Here is a 27,519-nt window from a genome sequence, read left to right on the forward strand (position 1 = left end):
CCACCTTGTTTTGATATATTAGCTTATTATCCTTGGGTTTGGGGTGTAATATGTTGGACAGGAAGGTAAACGTGTGCCTCAGATATGAAAATATCAGCTGAAAGAGTAGTAAAAACAATTGGGCTTCATTCCAAGCGGAGGGCGGTTTACTCACGCCACTCTCATCTGTGGTTTAGTGATGCTTCTGTGTTCTCCAGCACTTCCACACTCACAGATGGCTCTCCTGTGTTCCATTAACATTCACCAGCCAAATCTGCACAACCGCCACTTGCTGTGTACTGAAGAGAGTAATGTGCTGCAGAAACACACGCAGAGTGATGACTCAAATCATGTGGGCTTTTCTGTTAAAAGAGGCCTGGTTCTGTATTGGAATTAAAGGACATTGTAATATGAAGTGAAAACACTATTTTTAAAACATAAAATAACCCTTTTTTTTACGCCAACAGGTTTGGAAAACTCTGATTTTAGTGTCATTACTTTGCATTATCACCTTAAAATAAATCTGTACACAGATGAGCCAAAACATTGACCACCTGCCTAATGTTGTCAAATTTACAACCTCATGAATGGCTGGACCCAGGGTTTCCCAGCATTGCCCATTGTCATCACTTCCCCAGGTCAATGCCACGGTTATACATAGCCATCCACATGATGTAAAAGAAAACGTGACTCATTGGACCAGGTGACCTTCCACTGCTCCAAGGTTCAGTTCTGACAACGTGTGCCCATTTTTTAGCGCCTTTGACTGTGGACAGGGGCCATCATGGGCACTCTGATTGGTTTGCAGCCACATACACGCGTGTTGTGACACATTCCTCCCGTAACCATCATTAAAATTTTGTGCAACTTGTGCCAGACCAGTCGGGATAGCCTTTATTGCCCCCGTGCATCAATGATCCTTGGGCGCCCAACACCCTGTTGCCTGATTGTGGTTTATCCCTCCTCAGACCACTGTTGGTAAATTCTCACCATTGTTGACCAGGAGCAATCCACAAGCTTTGCCATTTCAGAGATACTCCGACCCCGTCACCTTGCCATAACATTTTTGGCCCTCGTCAAAGTTGCTCCGATCTTTATTCCTGCCCATTTCTTCTGCATCCAACATGTAGATTATAATGAGAACTAATGGTTTGGTTACCATCTATTCTACCCAAACCTTAATATGTGGCCTTGTTAGGAGATTAGCTTTGATGTTTGCTTCACCTCTAAGACTGGTCATAATGTTTTGTATATTTGGTTGTAATATAAAACCAAAATAAGGGGTCATCTATGATCTCAAAAATGACTATTGCATGATTTAGTGTCCCTTTCATTATTTTGCCATTGTAGACCTTCTAAATGTTTCAATGTGGTTTACATTGCAATATCAGGTTTAGAGCCATTTCTACAATCAAATCTTGAATATACTTGCAGTATGTGATGTAATACACATGTTAAATAAATGTTTTCCAAACATATGCAGGGAGCTAAAAAGCTCTGTGCCAATAATTCATATAGATAGAGGTGTTACTGCAAAATATATCATACCCTTAGATTTACTCTCTTTTTACATGTTGTAATGTAGGTGTTTTTATCAAATCACACCGGCAAACGTTTCATTGCCAAACCTCCTTTGATTCGCACCAAATGGAAGCTGTGTTGAGGAAGGGAAGAGGGATAAATCCATGAAAAAAGTCAGGACTCGTAATGACACAACAGAATTCACTTTTTAATCATTATTAACAAGTATATGTATTGATTTACTCTTCTTTCTTTTTTTTTTAAACGCATTTGTTCATAATTCATTCTTTTGTACATAATCTGGCGTGCAAGGCAAAGGTACACATAGAAAATAGATTTGCGCAGGGTCAGTCCATGTGTGTCTCAGGTGAGGGGGATTCAGTTCTTTGGTCTGATGTTTCTCCCTGTGTTGTGCGCTCCTCTGAGACTGTCTCGCTCCTCTCCTGGTTGGTCACTTGCTTGCTGGGCCCGGATGGGCTCTGCTCTGATTTGCTGTTTGTGACTGTTGTGCTGTCCGTCTGATCAGTGCTGACCTCCTTCTCCCTAGATTTCACTGTGAATGCGTATGATGAACACATTAGTAAGATATCTAATGGAAGTTTTGCACAAACTGTATATATATAATGGTGTCGGAGTGGAGTTAATCTCTTCCTCCGCTCACCTTCCTCACCCTCAGGTAAATCCTCTGAGCAGGGCGTCAGTTCCCCCGGGTTCACTCGCTTCCCCCCCGGTGACCTCTGCCGTCTTGGCAGCGCTGCCTTTAGCTCTGAAAGAGGCCGTAATAACAACTGCCATCATTGAAAAGTGACATACAGTCAATTCTTGCTTTCAAAATTGAAAACAAAACAATTACAAACAAAAAAATAATGCGTTTTGTGTTTTAAAGACCACATGAAAATAAACATTTTGTGGCTTTTAGTCTACATGCTATAGCTCCATCCAAAAGTTTGGGGTCAGTCATTTTTTAGTAATTAATACTTCAGCAAGGAGGCATTAAATTGATCGCCATAAGTTAAAAAATAACTATTTTTCAAATAAATGCTGTTTTTTTAAATTTCTATTCATTAAAGAATCGTGGGGGAAAAATTATAGTTTCCACAAACATTAAAGGAATAGTTCACTTCAAAATGAAAATTCTGTCATCATTTACTCACCCTCAATTTGTTTCAAACCTGTATGAATTTCTTTCTTCTGCTGAACAAAAAAGAAGATATTTTGAAGAATGTCAGTAACCAAACAGTTGATGGACCCCATTGACTTCCATAGTATTTGTTTTCCTGCTGTGGAAGTTAATGGGGTCCATCAACTGTCACTGTTACCGACATTCTTCAAAATATCTTCCTTTGTGTTCAGCAGAAGAAAGAAATTCATACAGGTTTGAAACAACTTGAGGGTGAGTTAATAATTGCAGAATTTTGATTTAAAAGTAAAATATTTCTTTAAGCAGCACAACTGAAACTAAATGTTTCTTGAGCACCAAATCAGCATTCTAGAAAGATTTTTAGAGGATCATGTGACACTGAAGAGTAATGGCTGCTGAAAATCCAGCTTTGCCATAACAGGAATAAATTGTAATTTATATAATTTGTATAAAATGCAGTGTTTACTATCATTTTAATCAAATAAATGCAACCTTGGTGAGAATAAGAGACTTCTTTCAAAAGCATTAACAAATCTTACACACAACAAACTTTTGAACGGTAGTGTTAGCATATATGCTAGTTGACTCCAAAAAGTTGTTTGACACATTACTCCTAATACCACCTGCAACTGACTAGCAATATACAGTATCTTCTTCAATGTGTAATCAATGTCACATTGACAGTTAAAGCAGCATTACATTATTACTCTTCAAACGTCTCCCTCATATTACTTGTGTGGAATCATTCAGAGCGCTGCTCAGAAACACAAGGTGACATATTGTGAGTGACAGTTGTGAGACATCAGAGGCTCACCCTCAGGGTCAAGCATGGTGGCGTGTTGGAGGAGTGAATCCTCATGGACAGACACGGCACGGCGCTGGGGAGAGGGCTTCATGCGGGGCCGTGGAATAGGGAGGGTCTCTATGAGAGGAAATACGGTCAGACTGTGTCCGTTCTTATAAAAGACATGAACACAATACAGCACAATGTCTTTTAGGGCTGTTTTATGCCTTTTATTATACAGGACAGTGTGGAAGGACGGTGGGATTGGGAGAAATTGGGGAACATTACAGTCAGGATTCAAACCTGTGACCCTTTGTGTCATGAGCGTAGGAGCTGTCACTGCGCCACAGCTATGAACATCAAAAGGTTGTTTACAACAGATTCACAAATGAGAAAAATATCTGCATCAGGATGTATGGCGGAAGGGTGGAACTTGAATGAAAATAAAGAATAAAATGACAGGCTACTCACTGTCCATAGAATGCTGACACGTACGCAACACTTGACACCGCCAGGGGATGTTCAGCTTATCTCATTATCACAATATTCATATTCTCACTTATGTGGTTATTGCACTAAGATAACATTTGGAGATACAAAGAGTATTTTGGACAAACACTCAAAAGAATGAATGCATTTTCATCAGGGCCCATTTGCTGCATCAGTCTCACAAGCATTGAATTACTGATGGGATAGGGCTAACTGAATTGTGTTTGGACTCTGAGAGCTTTAAGATCAGCCATCGAGGGAGGTGTTGAATGAAAACAGACACTAGTTGAGTCATTATGTGGCCCTAATTTATTATTATAAATTTATTTAGACAAAGATGGATATCATGAAGGACGAGTGTGAGTGCATGCATGAAACAAAGTGAAAAGAAAGAAGCAGAATAGAAGACATCTATCATCAGGATCATCTATCCATCCATCCATCCATCCAAGAAACGACCCAGAGACCCATTCTTTAAAATAACCGGCTCATAAGAGTAATTTGTTTTGAGAACCGGACTAACCTGTTGCTCAGTGTTTTTGATTCACTAAAAAGAACTGCGCCCGCATTCCTAAAGAATCTTAATGCAAAAAGTAGCTCCTAGTGACAAAAATTCTAAGAAAATTCTTAGAAATGTGGGCGTTTACTCCTAAAATTAAAGAAAAAATCCTAGTTAAGAAAAAAGTAATTCAGAAAGCATCTTAACCCTTAGTCAAAATTGTTAGGAGCACGGACGAGGACTTTTAGGAGGCTTAAGAGTTTTTTTAGCAGAGGAGAAAATGGCAGAAAGACGAAGAGGGAGAAGAAATGCATTGCAGACAATAGATGACAGTGAGTTAATAAGACACTATAGATTAGATCGTGCAGGGATCATGTTTGTGACGATTTTATTAGAGACACAATAACATCTCCGACACAGCGCAGGAATGGCATAGTGCCAGAAATGAAATCACTACTGTACATTAAGATATTTGGCAGCTGGGAAAATGCATCAACGCAGCAGTGATGATTTGGGTCTGTCACAAACTTCTGTAAGCAGTGATCACAAACAATTACAGTATTCCAGAATCTCTTATTGTGTCACAGTTCATTTAGTTTCCACTGGACATTCCCACATTGCAGGCTCAAAAAAATGCATTTATGAATATAGCAGGCTTCCGCACAAGGAGGGGGAATGAACCGTAAATAATTTATTATTAACCGCTATAAGCTCCCACGTCTGCTTCTGTGCTGTGACACCCGGCCTGATTTTCCTTTAAGGATGGCCTTGTGTTCATCCACTATCTGGGCTCACAGTAAACACTGTTCCTCTGTCCAGTTGAGCTTTCTTGTTTTTTATTCCATGTTTGTTACATTAAAACCAACATTCAAACCACCACTTAAATAGACAGTGGAACAATTTTTATCATTCTAATCCAATCAATTACCTTATAGAAAATTAACAGTATGGTAAATAAAAAAAAGGATTTATATACACAAATATAATGTGTGTGTGTATGAGAATGGTCAAATAGGAAAAATTACGCATGTAATTTCAAAGTGAAGGCTTAGAATAGACCCTAATCACTCTTTTTTTCCTTCTTGGACAACCAACCAATCACAGTCTTCAAAAGATTGTGTCAAACATAGCAACGGGGTCAGCCCCGCCTCCTCACTAAGATAAAAGTTTTTGTCTTTTCCTTACTCAGAGTTGCTCTCAGATCGGTCCCGAATCACTCTTAAGCTAAGACTCCTACGTAAAAGTTTTTAAGCTAAATGAAGAGTTTTCTAAAAGGATTCTTAGATTCTTTAGGAATACGGGCCCAGGTTGATAAGAGTCGTTCGTTTGTGAACTGGACAACACTTGTCACATTTTATAGTTATTTTTTGCATAAAGGCCATGAGGACAACTCAATAAAAAAGACATTTCTTGTTATTTTTCTGCATTGTACTTTTTGTTTCTTTTTTTTTTTGATAAAGGAAGTGAATTCACATTCACTACAATATATAATTTCATTAGCCATAGTGAAAACACTGAAAAGGGGTGCAGGAAATACCATAAAAGTAGTCGACATTACTTGAGCGCTACATATCAAGTCATTTGTGAAGTCACTATTTACTGATAATCTTGCCCTCTCTAAAATAAGTTGGAGTTTGACAGACACCTTGAAGGTGAGAAAATATTAAGAGGGTGAAAAAGTAGAATTTTAAGTTTTAGGTGATCTATACCCTTAAAACGAATTTTCAACCGCACATTACATGAAATCTAGCCATCCAAGCCCAGCATGCTGCATCATCCCCACTAGACTGACAGGGAGGCAAACCTTCAGTGACGGATTGTGCTCTCTCTGCACGCTCTCTGATATCTGTGCTGAGAATCCTCCGTGGCGAGGGGGCTGGAGGCGTCTCTTTGCGGGGAGATGGGGTCGGAGGCTCCTCCTCGGGCTGGGAGTGAGAGATGGTCTCGGACACCTCTGCCTGACCATCCTGAGAAGGACTGGGGATCTTGGGAGTGACCGTGGCTGTTCGTGCTGCCTCACTACCGGGAAGTAGAATGGGTTTCATGGCCGGTTTAGGGGGCAACGGGCCTATAGGACGCTCTGGAAGTAGCGGCCTTTCTGTACGGTGGAAGTCTGTAACACTCTGGGTCACTCGCGTTGGTCGCCTGGTGTCTGGAGAAAATAGGAGGTTTAAAGTCAGCACGAAATCAATTCACTAAATGAATGTTACCTTATTTTTAACAATTCATTAATTTATTTTTTGTAATTCTTAATTAAAATTTCATACGTCAATCTTCCGATGAAAACTACAGACTTCTTGTTAGTTATGTAAGCCGGACTTCTCCAATCATTTAGTCTGCTTAAACTCCACCCTTTCTCACAATTGACTGCAAATTCACATTTAAATTTGCCTCTATCCAATCAAAAACTGATGGATAGAACAATGTCCCTGCCCTACATTTTTTTCATTCCGATGTACATCAAAATACGAAAAATGTACATGTCACTGCTCCTGTTTCATTGCAACTTTAACAGTCATCACTACGATGAAAATTACTGAAGCTGGGTGATTCATTTCTTACCTGATGAGGTGGACATTGTGCGAGGTTTCATAAATGTAGGCGGAGGCTCGGGTTTGTCAAGTATGGCCCCTAAAAAGCAAGCAAAGTGTACTGAATAATAGAGGAAATGGCTTGACAGACCCATGCAAAAATGCTTCACATCAACACCAAATCGTGCTGAGCTGTGCCAATGCATAAGAACAAATACACTGAAAGTAGCTTAAGGAAAGCGATTTCAGGGCAGAACCTGCAGAAATTGAAACTGCCTTCAAATTGGATATTTTGCTGTTTGCATTAATAATAGAATTATGTGCAGACATATGGCCTTTGGCTAGATTTACAAAATATATACTTGGCTATATATACACAAACACACACACACACAAACACAGGGATGGTATATAGATATATTAACACAAATGTATGATAAATCAAAAGGATTTCAAAGAAAACATAGACTTGCAACATGAATTAAGGTAAGAAGAGAAACTTCACTATATTTTGCATCTCACAGTCAGTGAATGACCTAAACACATTAGAAGGACACATATGCCACACCATCATGTGACTCTCTAGCAGGCACACCTGAAACCCCATTACAGAAACCCTGAGATCACCACTGTCAAAACTCAGATGTGCTGACGCAGCACTACTAATGCAGCAATTTCTTACATCCCAGCACAAGATCTACATACTGTAGCTAAATAATGTGTCTTACCCTCAGAGTTGGCTTTCCTCAGCTCCTCATCCTTGCTCTGTAAGAGGATAACACCGGTTTAAATCAGATGCCTAGTGAAGTAATTGTATAATCGCTAATTCACCCACACCTTTTTTCATGCAAGTGATTACTTTTATAATGTGGTTTTAGCAGAGTAAGCGTATAATACAGGGGGAAATGTGTTTTTGATTGCTATGAGGCATTTATGCAGCACCAAATCCAATAACAGTAAATTATTTATGACCATTAATAAAGTTTAAAAGGTCTTCAGAGAAGAGAACAGAGTTCTTCAATTAATTCAGTTCAAAGTGGTATCTGTTTTTCACAAAAAGTTTGTTTGACAACAATAAATTACTCAAAAACATGCAAGTAGCAAAGACAAATTTCTAACATCCTAGATAGTGAATTGGAAGCATCAGTGAAATAGCCACACTTACCTGGCTCTGTTTGGTGTCGGTAGGAGATGTTTTGGTGACTCCCATGCGGTGAAGCATAACATGGAGACGCTGTTCAAAGCTGGATGAGCTCTCCGATGCATGTTTCTACACAATGACCCGAAAATTTAATTCTTAGAACATTACAAATAGAACAAGAAACATGTCTATAACAATTTTTTAGAAAACTTTTTAGGACGTGAGATCAGCCATAGATAGAACAAGAGTCAATATGAACCTCTAAAAATGATGGCACCGTCTCATCCAGAGGGCTTTTGGGGTAGGAACCATCAGCGACCAATATATTTAAAACTGACTCACTGTAAAATGGGTTTTAGCTTTCTTTTGATTATTTTATATTTTACTGGAAAACAAAACTAAAATAAAGATAAGAAAATGACTTTTTAATGTGTATCATCTAACACCAAAAGTACCATGGTACTGCTATTGCACTTTTATTGTAAGGTCTTAAATGAAACCTTTTCACACAATATTTACTCAAAATGCACTTAAAAATCAGTCAATCGAACACAGTTATTAGCCTACTATTTAATTTATAAATAACCAAATATAAGTAATCGGCCTCTAAACATTTAAACGTAATCTTCATTCATTTAACATCTAGTCTAACTTAATCAGAACCACAGCTCAATTACCTTAGCGTGCATGGCTGTGCTGTCCTGCTCTGGCAAGACCTCTGAGAGCAGGATGAGGGACTGTGATTTGCCCTCTCTGAGAGAGCGACGGATGGGTTTGGGCCTCCGCTCTCCATCTGGGGTGCGACTCTTCTCTAGGGTCCGGCTCTTCTCCCGCTCTGAGGGTGACACACCTGGGACCGGGCTGGGGGTTTTGGTGGGAGTAGGAGGTGCAGCAGGGGACAGTATTGGGGCCTCTTCAGTTTTGCATGGGGATGAGGCAGGAGGTATGGAAGTGGATGCAGGTGGGATCAGTGAAGGTGTGGGGGCAGGTGAAGGAGCTCTGGGTGACATTTTGTCCTCATTAATTGGTGCAGTTGTTGTGGAATCTGAGATGGTGAGGATGGTGGGGGTGGCCGTGGTTGTGGCCGCCTTGACTACATTTTCCTCATCCAGTTTCTCTTTGTCCCTCTCCTTCTCCTTCTCTCGTTCCCTCTCTTTTTCTCTTTCCCTTTCCTTTTCTCGCTCTTTCTCTGCACGTGCTGCCTCTCGGAGTGGTCGGATGAGATCAGCTATTGAAGTCTTTTTGGCCTTGCCCTCTGGACCACCGTCACCCTTGGCCCCTCGACCTGCACGGACTTTCTTAAAGGCGAAAAAGTCACCAAACTTCTTCTTAATGTTTTTGGAGGGGGCTGTGGTGGGGATGGGGATTGTAGTGGAGGTGGTAGGAGGGACAGTTGTGACACACGCGGGCTCTGCAGGTTGTGCTTTAATGAGGGGCTCCTCCCTCTGGTGCTTTCTGAACACGAGGAGAGGAGAGGCATGATGGGAAATGTCTTTTGACAACCGATAAGGATATTTTTTTGTTAGAGATCATGTTTTAATCATTTGCCGTCATTAATTCCAGTTCTATGAAACATATCTGTGTATTAACATTGTTTTGCATACTTGAGTGTTTTTGTATATGTTGTGTACTCACAGGGGGTCATCAGCGATGATTTTTTTGGTGAAGAACTCTTCTACACCTTCATCAACCCTCCCCATGTTCTCATTGGCCTCATTCTCGCTTTCAGCGGCCTGCTCCTACACACATACAAAGGCACACATACAAAGAAACACAAACAAAAGGTCATTCACCCAATTAAAATCTACTACGTTTTATTCGAATGGGAAAAAACTGTATTTTAGCCTAATGGAATGAAAAGATTAACCTGATTTACACAAGACATGACTCTCAGACAACACACCCACAGATTGCCCACAAACATTTACCGAGCATTTGATACACACAAAACTTCTAAGCACTTGTGAAAATACCAGACTACCTGAGAGCTAGCCAACTTGCAGGAATATGGGGTGCACAATATCCATGTCAGTTTGCAAAGAAACAAAATGGTGTCTATGAAGTACTCAGTTGACATTAGGGGGAAAAAATCAATGCTAGATTTGACAAAGTTTGCACCAAAGTGAATACAAAAAATGAATGTAAATACTGTTTGACTTCCTTTCTTCTCCGAGACAAGTGAGTGAAACACATTCTGAATATTCGTGTTGGTGTGAACAGGCCTTTAGCCAGAATAAGCTGCAGAATGAACCAGACTTTATAGAAACAGTTAAAAGCGGTAACAGATAAAAACTACTACTGCAACATCAAGTAATCAGTGACCTTTGATTTTAGTGTTAGGGTTAATGTTGATAGAAATGTTGCATAGGAAATGTGTAAAAAATAAAATTAAAAAAAGTTCATAGGGCAAACTTTAATGCACTTCTAAGCTATAAACTCTAGTGTTTTTTTTAAACAGTAACTCTCATTTACTCATTAAACATGGGATGATTTAGACTGTGTTATAAGTTAGAAGGTTTTCTGTCTGCAATGGATTTGTCTTTAGGCAAATCTGTTCTAGTGTCCCAAGAGAGAACCAAACCCTGCCTCGATTTTTCTGTCTGCCCTGCCCCCTCCCCCCCACCTAATATAATTACACCCCTCAGATACAGCCTCATCACACACACACTTAAATGAGCGTATGAGTGCTCATCAGTGGTGACTGGTTTATCTGTAATGAAGCCACAGTAATAACACAATAGCCGCAAACATTGAGGTTTATTGTTGCAAGATCTGCCAGTCCTGATAGTTTGTAAACAAGAGTTTTAATGACATAACACTACATTGTGATTGTGATAAATGAGCAAATTGATTTTCATGATGGCAATCATTAATCTTTTATTTTAACAATATGTTGCCTGTAAGCTGAAATCGTACTGCTGATCGTTTATAATGGTCAGATAGAAAACATAGAAGATAAGGGATGATTCTACAAGGTTCAAGTAATGAACAAGACTAGAGAGCAGCAGTTCTTAACCAGGGTGTCGGAGGCCTCAACAAACTTCCAAAGGGGCCTCAAGATGAACAATAAGTATTTAAAATAATAAATCATTACTATATTGAAATAACCAAGCTCTAATCTAACACTGAAAAATGGTCAAAAATAATAATAATAATTTGATACTTGATTTGGCTTCAAGTCAAAAAGGTTGAGAACCACTGAACTAGAGTTTAATTCATATAGTAGCACTTTGAAAACTTAACATTAAACATCATTCACGTTTCACAACTCATTTTTCTTTTCCATAATGTGATGTATTTAACTGGATTGTGAAAAATAGTCTCCAAAATGCAAGTGGTTGGAGAGGAATAAGAGGGATTAATGACATCAGTCAAAAAGTAATGTTGTTTCAGAGGTGGACCAATTTTCATGAAAGATTAAATTTTTATTTTTATTTTTTAGTACTGGTAATTTTTTTTAAATAATATGCACATATTATTCACTCACATTAAGACCACAGATGCGAATTAAGAAAGAAAACTGGGTCAATATTGATTGCATGTTGACTTTTTAACTGTGCCAGATCAGTAGCTTACAGTATGCACACAAAAGCACAGGGTGCGCTCGGTCTATGTTTTGCCTGTTTCCTGCTGCTGCACAGACTGCGAGCCCTTCGGGCAGTTTGGGTTCTGCAGGAAGAGAAAGAAAGAAGGAAATCTGGAGAGAGAGAGAGAGAGAGAGAGAGAGAGAGAGAGAGAGAGAGAGAGAGAGAGAGAGAGGAGGGAGAGACCACTGCAGCTCTATAGCAACCATATGCAAATGAGGCACCGCACACCACATGAGAAATGGATTATAAAGCATTTAGCACCTCTCGACCAATGAGAAGGCAAAACACTCATCACTCCATCTTCAAAAAGAGGAGGAGAGCAGGCGCACGTTGTGTGAGGCGGCACAAGGAGAGGTGTTTCCCACATATCTTAATAACACACGATAATTTTCTCCTTCAAAACACACTGCATGAACAGTGCAACCATACAGCTCAGGTTTAATTATATAACAAAAACAGAAAACAAAGATTTTGTGTGGTTTACATGGCCTGCTGAGTTTGTTAATGCCTAAACAAGATTCAGGGTTCATATTTTTCCACATACAGCCAAACAATTCACTCATTTCATAAACAGACTGTATATATCAGTAGTAATTAATTCCACTAGCAATAATTTTAAAATGAAAACAGTTTTCTACATGAAACTAGATCATGTTAATACCTGACGAGTTAAGCTGGTCTTAGTCTAGTCTTGTAAAAGTGACACGTTCGGTTCTGAAGAATCTGTTCCCGGATCAGTGTAGCAGTAGGATGCTGACACACTGATCAAAGATCAGTCCAGCTCACATGTCATGACTCATGACTTCGTATACACAGCGTCAGATTTTCGTTGATGGTTCCCCTTTAAATTTCAGTGGAAACAAGGAGAGATACAGAGAAATGGAGTGAACGTAATGTCTCTTTACCTCTACTGAGATCAGCGTTATGGTGTAAGCTGGAAGAGGCCAGTCTAAAGATGTCAGGTTGAGACAGTGATCCCAAAATTCCACAGACTTTGTCTAGGTTTTCCTGGTGGCAAAGCTACAAGCTCTATGGAAGTGATTAAATCCAACATGATAAGCACTTTTCACAAATAGGGTACAAATTAGGGCCTAAAGACGTATGAATAATAAGATTTTATAAGCCTTTTACCAAAATTTTAAGATTGCAACATTTTAAACACTATTGTGTGTGTGTGTGGGTTTGGGGGGGGTATTTATTTTTATGGCAATAAATATTGAATAAACATTAATATACAATAAAATACAAAATAAATATATCTTTTTTTTTAAAACAAAAATGGTTAAACAGGGTTACCAAATATTATTTTAGTTACTGTCCCATAAATTAAAGTCTGATCCTTGTTACATTGTATAACAGTGTTGAATGGTTAAGCTTGATGAGTGCAGTCAACGGACATATTTGTCAGCTTTCCTTTTAGGTATGTCATCAAGCCATTACAGCAGTGGCTTTCTCCAGTTCTGAACATGATGACTGGGCACTGCACATGTGCTGAAATTTTGTTCAGAATACATAAATGCACATGAAAATGTGAATTGGATTGCAAAGTTTATGGTTCATATAAACATACTTTTCAGAATCAGAAATCGGCTTGGATTCATTCAGATTGACGAAAATTTGGCATTGTAAACTTACCTAATGAATTGAAAGTGCTTTTAAAATGATCAAATAATCATGAAATTATTATTTGATCATTTTTAAATGGTATAATATGGGGTGAGAATTGTTGCATTATTCCAAATAAATAGATTAGGATCCACAAATAAATGTAAAGAGATTCACAAAAATATATCAAATTCACAAATAAATAGATTAAGATCCAAAAATAAATGTTAAGAGTTTCACAAAAAAATTATAAAACTCACAAATTAATAAAATGAGATTTGCAAATAAAAAAATATTTATTTACAAATGTGTTTTATGCCACAAACACAACTCTGCCTGGCATTTATTTGTGAACCGCTTTCTGTGCATTTGTAAATACCCTCACGCATTTGTGAATCGGTTCCTGTGCATTTGTAAATCCCCTCACGCATCGGTGGATTTTGAAACACTTTTAGCGTCTACGTGCAGATAAATCCACAAATAAGTGGACTCCACCCACTGTTTACCTAAGCCAATCAGATAATGGCCATATTGTAGCATAATCGTAGCACGTTCTCGCTACAACCAATCACGTTAGGCTTTACACTTGGGGCGAGAACTGGATCTGATTAATTTTGCCGATATTTACACCCCTGAAATGAGCTGTAACGGGCACTTCGTTCAAATTAGCTGTTTGTGTGGTTAAAACGCCCCATTTTCAAAAGATTGTTGGAGTTTAAAGGGGTGGTAAAAGACATTTTTTCGAAGGCTTGATTGTGTTTGTGGGGTGCACTGTAAAATGTGTTCATGCTTCGTTTTTAAAAAATTGAATTATTTTTCATATATTTTACCTTTATTCTACACTGCTCTGTCCCTCCTTGTAAAAACGGTCTGATGGTTTCCGGGTTCTATGAAGCCAGTGCCTCCAAAATACGCAATGGGCTCAGATTGGTTAGCTGGCCCAGTGTGTTGTGATTCGCTAACCGCCTAGTGCACGTTTTTCGGAAACGTCACGCCCCTTACCTTTACCGGTAGTTTGTGCTTTGGTGTATTATAAACAATGGCGTCAATAAAACCAATCGGACCCAGAGAATATTAGTTAAGATGATCGAGCAGAACCTGTTCAAGAACGGCTGTTAAACGACGTTTCAGAAAGGTTTTTTTTTTTTGTTGTCTCATTACTTTTTAGGTTGTTATATAATTGTACTAATTATTATAGTTAATACGACCAGTGTTTATGTAGCTTATTGTTTTCTCTATTGCTCTGTGCCTCTTCTCTCTCTCTTTTTTGTTTGTTCGTCTGATTTCTAATAGGTTGCCCAATGATTGGGGTGTACGAACGCCATTGGTTGTCCAGTCGGGGCGTGGTCTTTATAAGGACGCTGCTGGCACTCGTCTGGGAGCTCATTGTTGGTTCGGTCGTACTCGGGTTGAGAGCTCCGGAATCCCTCCTCCGGCCGATGATCAAATTGTTTATGTTAAATTAGTTTAAGAGAACGTGCATCTTGGTGTAACATCTGAACCCATCTTCCTTATGTCTAACAACACATCCTTAACAAATGTGGAGCGTAGGGGTGTCCTGCCTTATTTATTTTGAAACTCGTTTGAGCTCTGTTTCTTTGGTAGGGAGTTAGGTAAGCTAAATGTATTTTCTTTTCATATTGGGTTAGGTTACTTGTTCTCCCCTCTTTTCTTTTTATATTTGTTCTGTTTGTTATTTTGGCCTTTGGGACACCCTGAAGAGATGCAAGAGATGCTCTTTATTACACTTGTTATCTCTTAAATAAATGTATTATCTTTTCTGCTTAATTTTGTGCAATTTGTTTGATTATCGACCGGAGTGATTCGTTGCTGGGATTCCATACCACAACCCAACGTTATTTATTAGGCCTCTTAAAGGTTTTCCGATTTCCCCTAGACACGGGGCGCAATAATAGTATTACAAAAAATAAGCTTCATAAACAAGAATTTCATATAATCGTTCTAACAAATTATACTACAGTCCTCATAGGGATTTTTTTGAGTAAAGGCCGCGGATCTATAGTGATCGTTACTGACTGTATGGCACGGTTACTTTTTGTATTTTTAGAACGATTGTAGCCAAATATCTGTCGCAAGAACTATTAACATTAACCCCATATGAACACTAAACATTAGCTTTTCTAACGTTATAGTAGCAAAATCAAAAACAGAACCATGTTTAGCATGCCTGTAGATAAACAAGCATGTAGATAAACAATACATAAAAGCTCTAATCAAAGAATAATGTACACTAAGTCCAAGTTCGCTCTTGAGATTAAAAAAAGTTTGTAACTTTAGGTGTTTGTCAGATAACGTTAAGTATGAATGAGCATTTAACAAGCTGGTTTGCAGAGCCAAACAGCGTTGTCATTTGGCTTTACTTCCTTGCTACAACGTACAATTAACAATACGAACTATTACAGAAAAACACATCAACGAAAAATAAATCATACTTACAGGTTGTGGGCTGTAAAGTTGTCTCCATTTTTCAGGACAAGCCGTTGTGCGAATCCTGCATTGAGCAAGATTGTGGAAGCTTTCCTCCGTAAAATGTGCAGCACAGAGAGCGAGATTTGGGTAATAATTATGAGGGACCAAGTTAAAAATACATTTTAACCATTGATCCCTAACTCCCCCGTCCCTAGGAAGGCTGAACAAAGTGGACCTGCAATCCGGGTGAAAATAACAGTGTTTCGAAGACATTGCGGCGGCAACAACACTCCTATACCACAACAACTCATCTCCAAAGCAATATAAAATGGCCTCGCCCCCCTTATTTAGTATTCTCGGAATAGGGGTTTAGTGGGGTTAGTGATGTCAGCAACCCTGGAGGAATGCCGTGTAGTCCCTACCGGCCGTTTGCTGTAGAAATTGATTTCTTTAAAAGCAAATATCTGCCTTTGCTTTGAACTTTGAGCGTTATAACTTTGCAGATGTTGTTTATGCTCAAACAGCAACATTACACACTAGCTAAAGTTAGAAAAGTGAAATCGTGTTTTACCACCCCTTTAAGGCTTATTTATATTTGTTATTCTTTATTATTAACTCAGGATTACACACAAATTATGATCATCACAGATCCCGAGCATCATATAACACCCTCTCTACACCGGACTCAAGAAGTGGGAACAGCTGTTGTGACAGTAATTTCTCCTAAATAACACAAACTTGCGTATTTATCACAAGGTTGAATCCGGTTATTCATTAGTCAGCAACGTATTGATGCTTTTCTGTTTTATCATGAATAACGTGACGCTTCCATGGCACGTTGTTCCCATAACGTTAGTGCTGTTTCTCTGGCATTTTCAAAGGTTCATAAAAATGTGCCTTGGCTTGATACGCAGTCTAATGGTCTAACTCTAACGAAGTCCAAATTTTTTACATATTTTTACTGAAGCAATATTATGGCCCTTAGCAGAGTCCGTCTATGGAGAGTCTTGGCCCCGTTGTATATCATCTTGGTTGCAGTTCCATTAGAATTCCACTGGAGGTGATCGCGGGCGAGTGCAGAATGAATGGGAGTCTATGGAGTTAGACGGCTAAATGTATCCCTTTCTCCTGCTTGCCGTTGAATCAACGTAGATTTTATTATTGATTCCGCAAGTTCAATATAGATTATAGACCAAAAGTCGAATGAACGAGTACTTATGTCCTTTCGATTTCATACAGGTTGGGTCGTTGTTGGCCGGAACACGCTAGCATTCTGCTATTATGTGACGTCATCACATTTTTTAACGGATTTTTAGAACAGATAAGTGAACTTAAAAATGCAATTTTCAGCTGAGTGTATTATCTTAGTCCCCCCCCCTTTTGAATGCAACTTTCAAATTACTTGACAAAAAATTACATCCTGAGAAAAGTGGATTTCTGGGGGTGAAACCCCATAGACTCACATTCATTCTGCACTCGCCTGCGAGCGCCCCGGATGGACAGAGACGTGTTACTGTAGCCCATCCAGAAACCGGAAGTAACCAGACAGTGCCAATTCTCCCCTTATTAGACATTCTCTGGCCTTAGCCACTTCCTATTTGAGCCAATGCAGATGAATGAGCAAAGTTATTTCAGGGCAAGACCACTCTGATTGTAAAGCCTAATGTGATTGGTTGTAGCGAGAATGAGCTACGATTGGTCAGCTAAATGTGGCCGTTATCTGATTGGCTTGAGTAAACGGTGGGTGGAGTCCACTTATTTGTGGATTTATCTGCACGTCGATGCTAGAAGCGTTCCAAAATCCACAAATGCGTGAGGGGATTTACAAATGCACAGAAAGCGATTCACAAATAAATGCCAGGCAGAGTTGTGTTTGTGGCATAAAACACATTTGTAAATAAATATTTTTTTATTTGCAAATGTCATATATTTATTTGTGAGTTTTATAATTTTTTGTGAAACTCTTTACATTTATTTGTGGATCTTAATCTATTTATTTGGTATAATGTAACGATTCTCACCACATAGTTAAATACAGTTGAGGTTGTCAAGACAGTTTTGAGACAAAACCATCAGCATTTCAAAGTGGGACACAGACATTTTAAAGGGGCCATATTTTCCTTGAGGTTCACTTGTTAATAAAGTTTTTTACACAAAAAATAAATAAATATTATAAACACAACACTTGTTTTTGCCCCCATTTTTCACGAGCTGAACTCAAAGATCTAATACTTTTATTGTGGCCAGCCTAAGGCACACCTGTGTGTCTATATATATATATATTATTCGGGAAAAACTATTTTAACCCTCATTCTGACCCTCTGTCTGAAATTATCTATTTTTAAGCCGTGGGTCCTTTAAGGCTGGTCAGTAAACAGCCACTGTTATATTTGGCTAATGTCATTGCATAGGAAACCGTATCAACGCCCAAGCGCTATTGCATGCGAGTGAGTGTTTTGAAAACATTATTCATTTAAAACACTCTTTTTACAGACAAAGATTTACAGACAAAAGCATTGTTAAATCGTTACGTTCTTTCACTTTTCCGTTTGTCCTGTTGTCGATAGACTCAAGTGCGAGGAGTATGTCAGAAACTGAACACGCATCTGTATACTGTATCCAGTGTAGACAGCGTCAGTTTTTATAATGTGTTCTTTTGACGCGAAGTTCACATCTAGTGTAGGCAAATGTCAGCCATTAAGCAACTGAAGGCCAGTAGGTGGGGCCTATAATGCGATGCAAAACTATTTGTCGATGTCTTGCTCTGGAGGCAGTCTTATGCAGATGTGTTAACACGCGTGACATCATGGATCAAGCGATATCAAAACGAGGCGTTTTTGGAGCTTGATTAAATAAATGCTTTGTATATAATAAGAAGGACATTTTAAGATATGAAACATGCAGGATGTTTTAATGGTACAACGCCAAAGATCCAAAGGTCCAGAGATTTAGGCAAATTAGATTTCTCATGTTATGACCCCTTTAAGATTTGAAGACGAGTTGAAGATGTATGGAAGCTTGAAGATGTATGGAATAAAAAATAAAAAAGGCAATTGTGACTTTTGGACTCACAATTGCAAATTTACATTTCACAATTATGACTTTTTTCTCAGAATTGCATGATTTAAACTCGCTATTGCAAGTTATAAAGTCAGAATTGCGTGATATAAAGTTGCAATTGTGAGAAACAAAGTCAGAATTGTAAGATTAAAAGTCACAATTGCCTTTTTTATTTCGTGTCAGAAACAATATTCCAAACGTTTTAAACTCGCAATTTTGACTTTCTCGCAATTGCGAGTTTATATCTCACAATTCTGATTTCTTTTCACAGAATTTTGATATACTTTGCGAGTTTATAGCATGCAATTTTGAGGAAAAAAAATCGGAATTGTTAGATAAAATTTCACAACCACCTTTTTTATTATTATTCTTTATTCAGTGGTGGAAACAAGCTTCCATAAAGACAATCTAATTTTCATGGTAATTTCATTTTGTGTTAGCTAATCAACCATTTTGTGACCAGACATAATTTTGTAGAATACACGGTTTGCGTGTATGCGTGTAAAACTGCAGAGGTAATAAAAGAAATGCTTCTGCAGCCATCATAAAGGCAGGAGCAGCGAGAATACAGGGACATTGCTAAAACTCACAGAGCCCTGGATAAATTTTTTTGGGTGTGTCGTCTTTACTTGAGACCAGTGAGTAGGCGGTACCATAAAGACACCCCACATCACACGGTCTGGTTGTCCCCCACTGCTGACAGCACTGCAGGGTCATACAGGAAAAAAAGCACATACACACAGATATACTGGACCATCAGAGCATCATCTCTTCTCCAGTCACATGAGCTTCTCCCTGAGGCACCACCTGTCATTGGGTTTTCACCAGCCAAGGAGTATGACCGGCCATCACACAATATGGACACACACCCTTGCCAACAGATCATACTGACAGGAATACACATATAACACACATATTCATTCAGGTGATCAGAGAGAATGACAGGAGTGTTTTCATTCCTCGTTGCTCATGTCTGTGATAAAAGTGGCGGCAAACTCTCCAGAGAGTGTTCTGAAGAAATGACCTCACACACACACAATTACACAGTGTAAACCAGGGTAAAGGCCCGTTCACATCAAGAATGATAACTATAATGATAACGATATCAGTTTAAAAATGTTCTACATTTCAAACAAATATCAGAGTCTATAACTATAACGGCACAGAGGATTGGTCTCTTTGTAATAACTTTCAGAACGTTTTGTTCCATCTGCTAAACGATAAAAATATTAACAACCAATCAGAATCCAAACTGCTTTAAAGAGTGCTAGCATTTAAAGTGTCAGACGACAGAACTGCAGCATACAATAAAAAGAACATTATCATGCGTTGGTGTGGACGCTAATATAGTTATATTTTCGTTATTATAATAATTGTTCTTGATGTGATGGCTTAACTGTGTGAAAATACACACTCTTAAAAACTGTCCATAGTGACTGGTACTCACCAACAGGCAGTCATGACATTCAGCATTACACTTACACAAGCCAGTCATCATGACAACACAGAAACAGCTAAAGGTCTCTTGAGACGATGACATAATGTAACAGTATAGTATATAAAAATGGCAACCAAATGACTGTATAGATGATCCTATAATTTACCAAACACACCTAACTACACTAAAGTAAGCACATAAAAGATTTTTACAAATTTAAATGACAGCAGATGTAAGATACAAATACCATGATATTACCATGATTTTTTGTGGACAATGTGATGGTACTACTGAGGTATTCTCAGACACAACCTGGGTAAAAGAATATGGTGATCCACATTTCACAGTACATTACCAATGTTTATATGGACACCATTATGATGGTAATACATCATACCATGGGGTACTATGGTAAATAAAGGTGGTAATCATATGTAGATGGTATCAAAAACCTATGATTTTATCACAATTTTTGTGGTCACTACAGTGACTGTACTATCAAAGTATTTTTGACATACCCTGGGATACTAAGTAGCATTATAAGTTATAAACATCATAAGTATTATTTGTAAGAATTATAAGATCTCTATTTTTAAATAAATGTGGTTCTTTTGAACTTTCTATTGATCAAAGATTCTTGAAATGTATCACAGTTGCCAAAAAATATTAAGCAGCACAACATGGATAATAAAAATGGAAAATGTTGAGTGCCAAATCAGTATACAGTATAAGATTGATTTCTGAAGGATCATGAGACACTGAAGACTGGAGTAATGGCTAATATTAGCTTTCCCATTATAGGAATAAATTACATTTTAAAATATATTAAAATAGAAAGCATTTATTTTAAATAGGACTAATATTTCACAATATTACTGACCCCAACATTTTGAGCGGCAGTGTATATATCATGGTACCATGGTATTTTTTGTAAGGCACTGTACATTGTGGCATTACTATCTGACACCATCACTGTAACATGGCACCATCATAACAAATTGTTTGCAATAAAACTAAATTCAATTAATGCCAAAAAGAGATAAAATGTGGCTCAAATGACTTGATAGGGTAGTTTCCAAAATACCAGTGATTATATAATACCTGACTGACGACCACACAGATTTGCCACAATCACAATGTGAGGGGACAGTAGCAACTTTATCACAGCATAAAAGACACACACATCACACCTCACAATGGCGGCATCAATAAACAGGCCACATGCCATAGGAGCACATTAGACACACAACAGTGTAAAGGCATGTGTGTGTGAGCAGCTACAATTGAGAACACCGTAAAACCCGTCACTATGGCAACCTTTTACCAAATGGCCATTCACAGGATGTACAAGTGGACACAGAGATATGGAAAAATACATCCTCTGCCTTTCTTTTCTTTTCTGTCCATCTCACACTCACGTAATGAAGACACCGCAATGAAGATATTATATCTCACATTAGCCTTGACTCAACAGGAAAGGCGGGATGGACTCAACAGAATCGCAGTGTGCCAGTGCAACCACAGTTGTTGCAGCATCAGCGGCAGAAATACATCGACTGTCACACGCCAACCTAAATATTACATCTCATTAAAACACGCAATCAGTTTCTCCTTTAGACAATGCCCAGGTGAATGAATCTGTACAATCGAATAAACAGATTTTGATCCCACACCCTGGGAATGCCACGAATAGATGGATCCTCCGTCCCTGATGACAGAGAGGGTGCGAAAAGAAAGGGAGAAACCCTCTTTGATCTGGGAACATTAATAATTGAGATGCTACAGCAGTCACACACCATGCTCAAACGGCAATAATCATTGCTGGACAGAGACTGTGCCCCTTTCTGACAGCATACACACACCGCCCAGCTGAGCTTCACAAGCACGACAGCACACACACTGCCTGAAAATGGCAGTGGAGGATACACACCCAAAAAATCTCAACCCACCACAGCAGCAACCTCTCCCTGAGCATCTCTCGTCGCATATCGTGAGCGAGAGAAATTGAAAAAATGAGGAGATGGGGTTGAGGTGACGGTGTGAGAGAGAGCCTGGAGGAGCTGGGTGTCTGCGGACGAATCAACCTGAGCAGTGCCGTTAGAAAGCAGTCTCCCTCCCCCTCTCTCTCCACCAGCAGCGTCCCCATCTCAGCCTCTCAATACCCTTCCCATGCTCCTTTCTTCTCGGTTCCCGACCCTCCCGTCTTACCTGCGGCTTGCTGGGAGGCTGTGTGTTCCGGCGGTTGGGTCTGGGCCTGGAGCGGGTGTAGTGCCTCAGTGTGTGGCCTTCGATGGGCAGGTCCATAGGGGGCTGAGGAGGTGCAGGCTGCAAGCGCCGGGGCTCTCTGTTGCTAAGAGCGGCAGCAGCAGCAGCAGCATCAGCCTCTCTCCCCGAGTAGGAGGAGCTTCCTGGCTTCAGCTGGCCTGCCGCGGTGACTGACAGACCCGTCACCAACGACAACGACAGGGCCCGCCTCCTCTCCTCCGTTCCTACCCTGGAGACCTGAGGCCCTCCCCCTCCTCTCTCCTCTACCTCCTGCTGGGGATGTGTGGCCGCACGCGCCTGCTGTTCCCCTTCCACATCTAACAAACCTGCAGAGAGAGAGAGGGAGGAAATAAGGGACAACAGAGGGAGATAACGAGGGAGGGGTGAGACTGAAGCTTGTATGATGTATCTACATAGAGAGGAAGAAATAGATCGAGATGGAGCGATGGAGTTGCAGATATGCAGTAGAGGATACGAGAGGGAGCATAAAAGATCAGCGAAAAAGGCAGGAAAAAGCAAGGGGGAAGATAAAGCTGGATATCACGAAGGGTTCAGGATATTCACATGACAGATGCAGGCTGCCGGGGAATCTCCCAAAAACATGTCTAGAAAATATCTTCATGTCATCTTTTATCGCAAAATCAATAACCAGTAAAAATACAGTATTTATTTAGAATTACAGTTTGAATATAGGAAATCATGTCTAAATGAAGAGGATTACAGATTCTTGCACACTGACATGATTTATCATGACAATTAAGCATTTCCAACACAAATTTTTACTGTATTATGTTTTCCAATTCTTCATTATTCTCATTACTGTAATATTTTTACTGTATCACAATAACATAGGGCTGGGCGATAAATCGATTTTATCGATTAACTCGAATGTGTAGTTTACGCCGATTTTTTTGAATGAAAATCGGTTTTCTCTTTAACAACCGCCGACGCTCCCCTCTGGGTTCCCGTAGTTCTGACCGGGCTCAGCGCTTGCCATGATAGAGATACACAAACAACATGGCAAGAGGCACACCCGCAGAGGCACACCCGCCGAAAACATTTACAAGCTGAATCTGCAGGGCCGCCAACTCTCACGAGTTCACTGTGAGACGCAATTTTGTCATTTTTTACACGCTCGCACGCCACACATCAATTTTCTCGCGCAGAGAAAAATCGCGAAGCCAAGAGGACACTGACACCGACAGACAAGACAGAGCAGGTTACTATCGATATGAAACAGATTCTCAGCTCTCAGATTCTGTCAATTTTATTACGAAATTCAAACAATAAACACCGTTTTGGCGCTTGTAAATGTGACGTGAGAGAACGCTGGCAGATCTCAGTTCAAGCGGCACGTGAACCGAACATCTGTTAATCTTTACTGCCAACTTACCGAGATGTAATAAAATCGATCGATCAGTGTTTTTCAACCGCGGAAAGATGTCCATAAAACAGCTGGAGAACAACATATGTCACGTAACGTTACATTTACCTCAGGAATCCCTTTTAATGACCCATAGCACGCATGTGGACTTAAAATAATTGCTATAGAGAGGAGTATTTTGCTAAATATGATAACTATATTACACATTCATTGTATTTTTACCTATATCATTAAAATAGTATAACGTTGTTATTATAAAAAACGCATTATATTTAATTTGAGTTAGTTTTAACCTTTAATAATACCAGCTGACAGGGCTCTCTGTTTACAGCATTAGGTGAATTTTTTTTTGAGAACAATTAACAACACATTAACGTATCTACCATACCTAATATTTATCCAAACGAATTTATATTGAATCAAGATCAGAATCAATTCACAAGAATTGAATTTAAATTGTGAAATTTGTGTTAAGCAATAATAAAAACACTAGCATACCAGTCATTGTGCCAATTAACTTAATAAAATTGTTTAGTTACCAAATAATTTGACAATCACAACACACTTATTGTGATGCAAGTTTTTTTTTTTTTACACATCCCCAATTCCAATCCACCCATTTTATTTTGTTACATTTTCAATGTTTTCAAAGACAGGGCCTGTCCTCTTGTCTTTTTGGCTTGTTGTTTCTGATTGTAATTAAATCCAGATCAAATCCCATAAGGGAATATTAAAACAAAATAAAGTTAAAACTTGTTTTGAACAATTTCTTTGTCATCTGCAGATTGATTTTAAGTAGGGAGAGAAAAAAAATCGATTTAAATCGTAAATCGGATTCTTTGTGAAAAAATCGGGGATTTTTTTTTTAGGCCATATCGCCCAGCCCTACAATAACAATCACTGAAATACATATATATATATATATATATATATATATATATATATATATATATATATATATATATATATATATATATATATATATATATATATATATATATATATCCAAACAAAAACAAGAAACATTTTGAAATATAATTGCAATTTAAAATATTTTCTGTTACAAAATATTTAACTATTTATACCTACATCATTACTCCAGTCTTTAGTGTCACATGATCCTCCAGAAATCATTCTAAAATGCTGATTTGCTGCTCTTATTATTAATGTGGAAACAGTAGTGTTGCTTAACATTTTTGTGGAATTTATTTTCAGGATTATTTAATGAATATAAAAGTTTAAAAGAACAGTATTTATTTGAAAAAGAAATCTTTTGAAACAAATGTCTTGTGCCTGTCACTTTTGATCAATTTCTTTAGCATTCATTTCTTAAAAAAAAAAAGCAAATGCATAAATTAGGTTTTTGGATTACAATAATGATAATAAAAACAACAGGCTTCGTTTTCTTTAAGCAAATTATAATTTCTTATACCGATTTATCTTGGGGTGAAATGTGACTGGAATGAGAAACAGAGGACAGGTATACACAAAAGAGCAGAGGAAGAGAAGGGTGTGGGACTGGGGGAGGGGTTGTGTCATGGTTGTAAGCGGGTGGCCCCCCTCTCGTCTGAGGGGCTCAGTGGTGTGAGAGTAACAGGGCTATGCTCCAGTTAGCTGCTGCCAGCAGTGTGTTACACAGCTGATTATATATAGTAGAGACAGGGTGGGACCTCCCAAAATCAAACCCCCGCCATCTCAGGCTCATACAAACACCACAGATAGACACCAATTAGAGAGGGAGGGGAAATCCCATGAGAGGGGGATCCCGCTCTCACAGCCAGGACTTCAAACAACAAAGCGTGCTTTTGATGTTGCATGTGCACTATAGCACTCCTACAGTAAATACTGCAACACATACACACTCAGTCTCACACATTTGCACAAGTTGATCACACATTGGGTTGTCATTTGTGCTTATGTAAAGGTTGTCGTTGAATGAGATCTGCCTGACCATATCCTTTTAACTGCCTGGCTGTGAGCCCCATTGTCATTTTCACATAAACATTTTTTATATGATGCTAAATATATATTTAAAAAAATAATTTGGACTCTAAAACTGCTAGGAAATCAAAGCTGTATGTCTAACCAAGTTGTATTCCAAATTTAATGTTTATATCACAAAAAACTGAGCCCGCTAAAAATTGTTAAAGTACTGTTTTCATGTAAACGCAATGTCCAATTTCAAAAAGTTAAGCTTGCAAATGATACCTAATGTATAATGATTACTAAAATAAATGATAAGAGAAAAAAGTCAAACTAAGTGCAGCAAGTGTCCTGCTACCGGGATACTGACAGTACATTTGATCGGATCTGTAAATATCATGCTGGTTTTGTTCAGAAAAGAGACTTTAACCCCTCCGCTTCTGACATCTTTGATGTCTGCATAATTAAACAGACCTCTGACCTCAACAGCTGTGGTGTGTGGTGCCAGGTTTTTTTGGGGTTTTTTTTTACAGCCAATCAGCTTTCAAGTAACATGCAGCTATGGTGTCACCAGTGTAAGCTACACCCAATCACATTTGATTTAGGAGTGCAAAAGCAGAGACGAAAGGAAAGAGAGAAAGAAGCACTTGTCGGCATCAAGACACAAGGGACTTACTTTTGATGGAAGGGGCGGGACGGATGCTACGGGAGTGGAAGCTGTTCCTCCAGATGACGGGGACGTACTATGATCACGCAGAGAGAAAAACTGCAATCAAACTCACTTTACATTACTGCAACAACTTGAATTTATAATGGAGTTCAAATTGTAAAACAGATAACTCTAAATTCTGATTAAATGAGCCGGGTTGAAGCCACAGCTGATATAAGCACACCTGTTATTGCACAGCAATTGAATTGCAAAAGTGGGGTTTAAACGTTTGGATTACAAAAATAATAATTGGTCATTTTAGATTAGGGTACAATTCTCACAGAAGCCACAGCTGATATAAGCACGCCTGTTATCGCACAGCAATTGAATTGCAAAAGTGGGGTTTAAAAGTCTGGATTACAAAAAAAATTATAATAATAATTGATCATTTTAGATTAGGGTCCAATTCTCACTATTAACTAACTATTAACTACGACTTTTGCCTCAAACTCCTATTTACTGCTTTTTAATAGTTAATAAAGTTGTTTTTAAGTTTAGGTATTGGGTAGGATTATGGGATGTAGAATATGGTCATGCAGAATAGGGCATTAATATGTGCTTTATATTCATTTAAAATAAAATTACCACCACTTTTGAACAGTTTAATGCATCTTTGCTTAAAGGTACACTGTATTTTTTTCATTCAAAATGAGCAAAATTTAAATAATGAGTAAATACATCATCAATCCTTCTTCCAAAACATGTTTTTGTCTTACCTTGATTTACTATGGTAAGCCTATTATAAGTGTTTATATTTATATTTCAATCGAGTACATGTGTCACTCGCCAGTGCATGTTTCGTCATATTGGTAAATAGAGAAAAGGTGCTCCGGCTACTTTGTAGCTTGTATGGTGTGGGAGTGGCGTAGATTAGTTGTCACAACGAGCAATGGCGAACGCTAAATCCAGATCCCACATGCAATCTCTTTTTTTTTTTTTTACGCAAAATAGAGAAGAGTCGGCTGGCAAAATGAGAACGCGACAGAGCTTGTAATAAAACAAGAATCAACATTAGCTTGGCTTTTCAGAGTTG

At 38.7% G+C, this 27,519-nt stretch overlaps 1 protein-coding gene across 4 annotated transcripts in view; it reads right to left on the reverse strand.

Moving 5' to 3' along the window:
* Positions 1-1,687: 1,687 nt before the first annotated feature.
* carmil2 (capping protein regulator and myosin 1 linker 2) overlaps positions 1,688-27,519 on the reverse strand; it is a 42,153-nt gene continuing 16,321 nt past the window's right edge. The window contains exons 30-40 of one of the 4 annotated variants that reach the window (XM_077248791.1): positions 26,454-26,520; positions 22,414-22,796; positions 9,721-9,824; positions 8,763-9,540; positions 8,110-8,214; positions 7,673-7,709; positions 6,976-7,044; positions 6,218-6,565; positions 3,456-3,563; positions 2,171-2,266; positions 1,688-2,053 (exon numbers count right to left, since the gene is read on the reverse strand). In XM_077248791.1, coding sequence (XP_077104906.1) covers positions 1,848-2,053; positions 2,171-2,266; positions 3,456-3,563; positions 6,218-6,565; positions 6,976-7,044; positions 7,673-7,709; positions 8,110-8,214; positions 8,763-9,540; positions 9,721-9,824; positions 22,414-22,796; positions 26,454-26,520 — 2,301 coding nt within the window. In that variant the 3' untranslated portion in view covers positions 1,688-1,847. Of the gene's footprint in view, positions 2,054-2,161; positions 2,267-3,455; positions 3,564-6,217; positions 6,566-6,975; positions 7,045-7,672; positions 7,710-8,109; positions 8,215-8,762; positions 9,541-9,720; positions 9,825-22,413; positions 22,797-26,453; positions 26,521-27,519 lie in introns of all 4 variants that reach the window. The other 3 variants (XM_077248789.1, XM_077248793.1, XM_077248792.1) reach the window with 3 other exon arrangements.

Source organism: Siphateles boraxobius, unplaced genomic scaffold, assembly GCF_051911475.1.
Source record: "Siphateles boraxobius isolate OS27281-9 unplaced genomic scaffold, OSU_SipBor_1 31, whole genome shotgun sequence".
In the NCBI taxonomy this organism is placed as follows: Eukaryota; Metazoa; Chordata; class Actinopteri; order Cypriniformes; family Leuciscidae; genus Siphateles; species Siphateles boraxobius.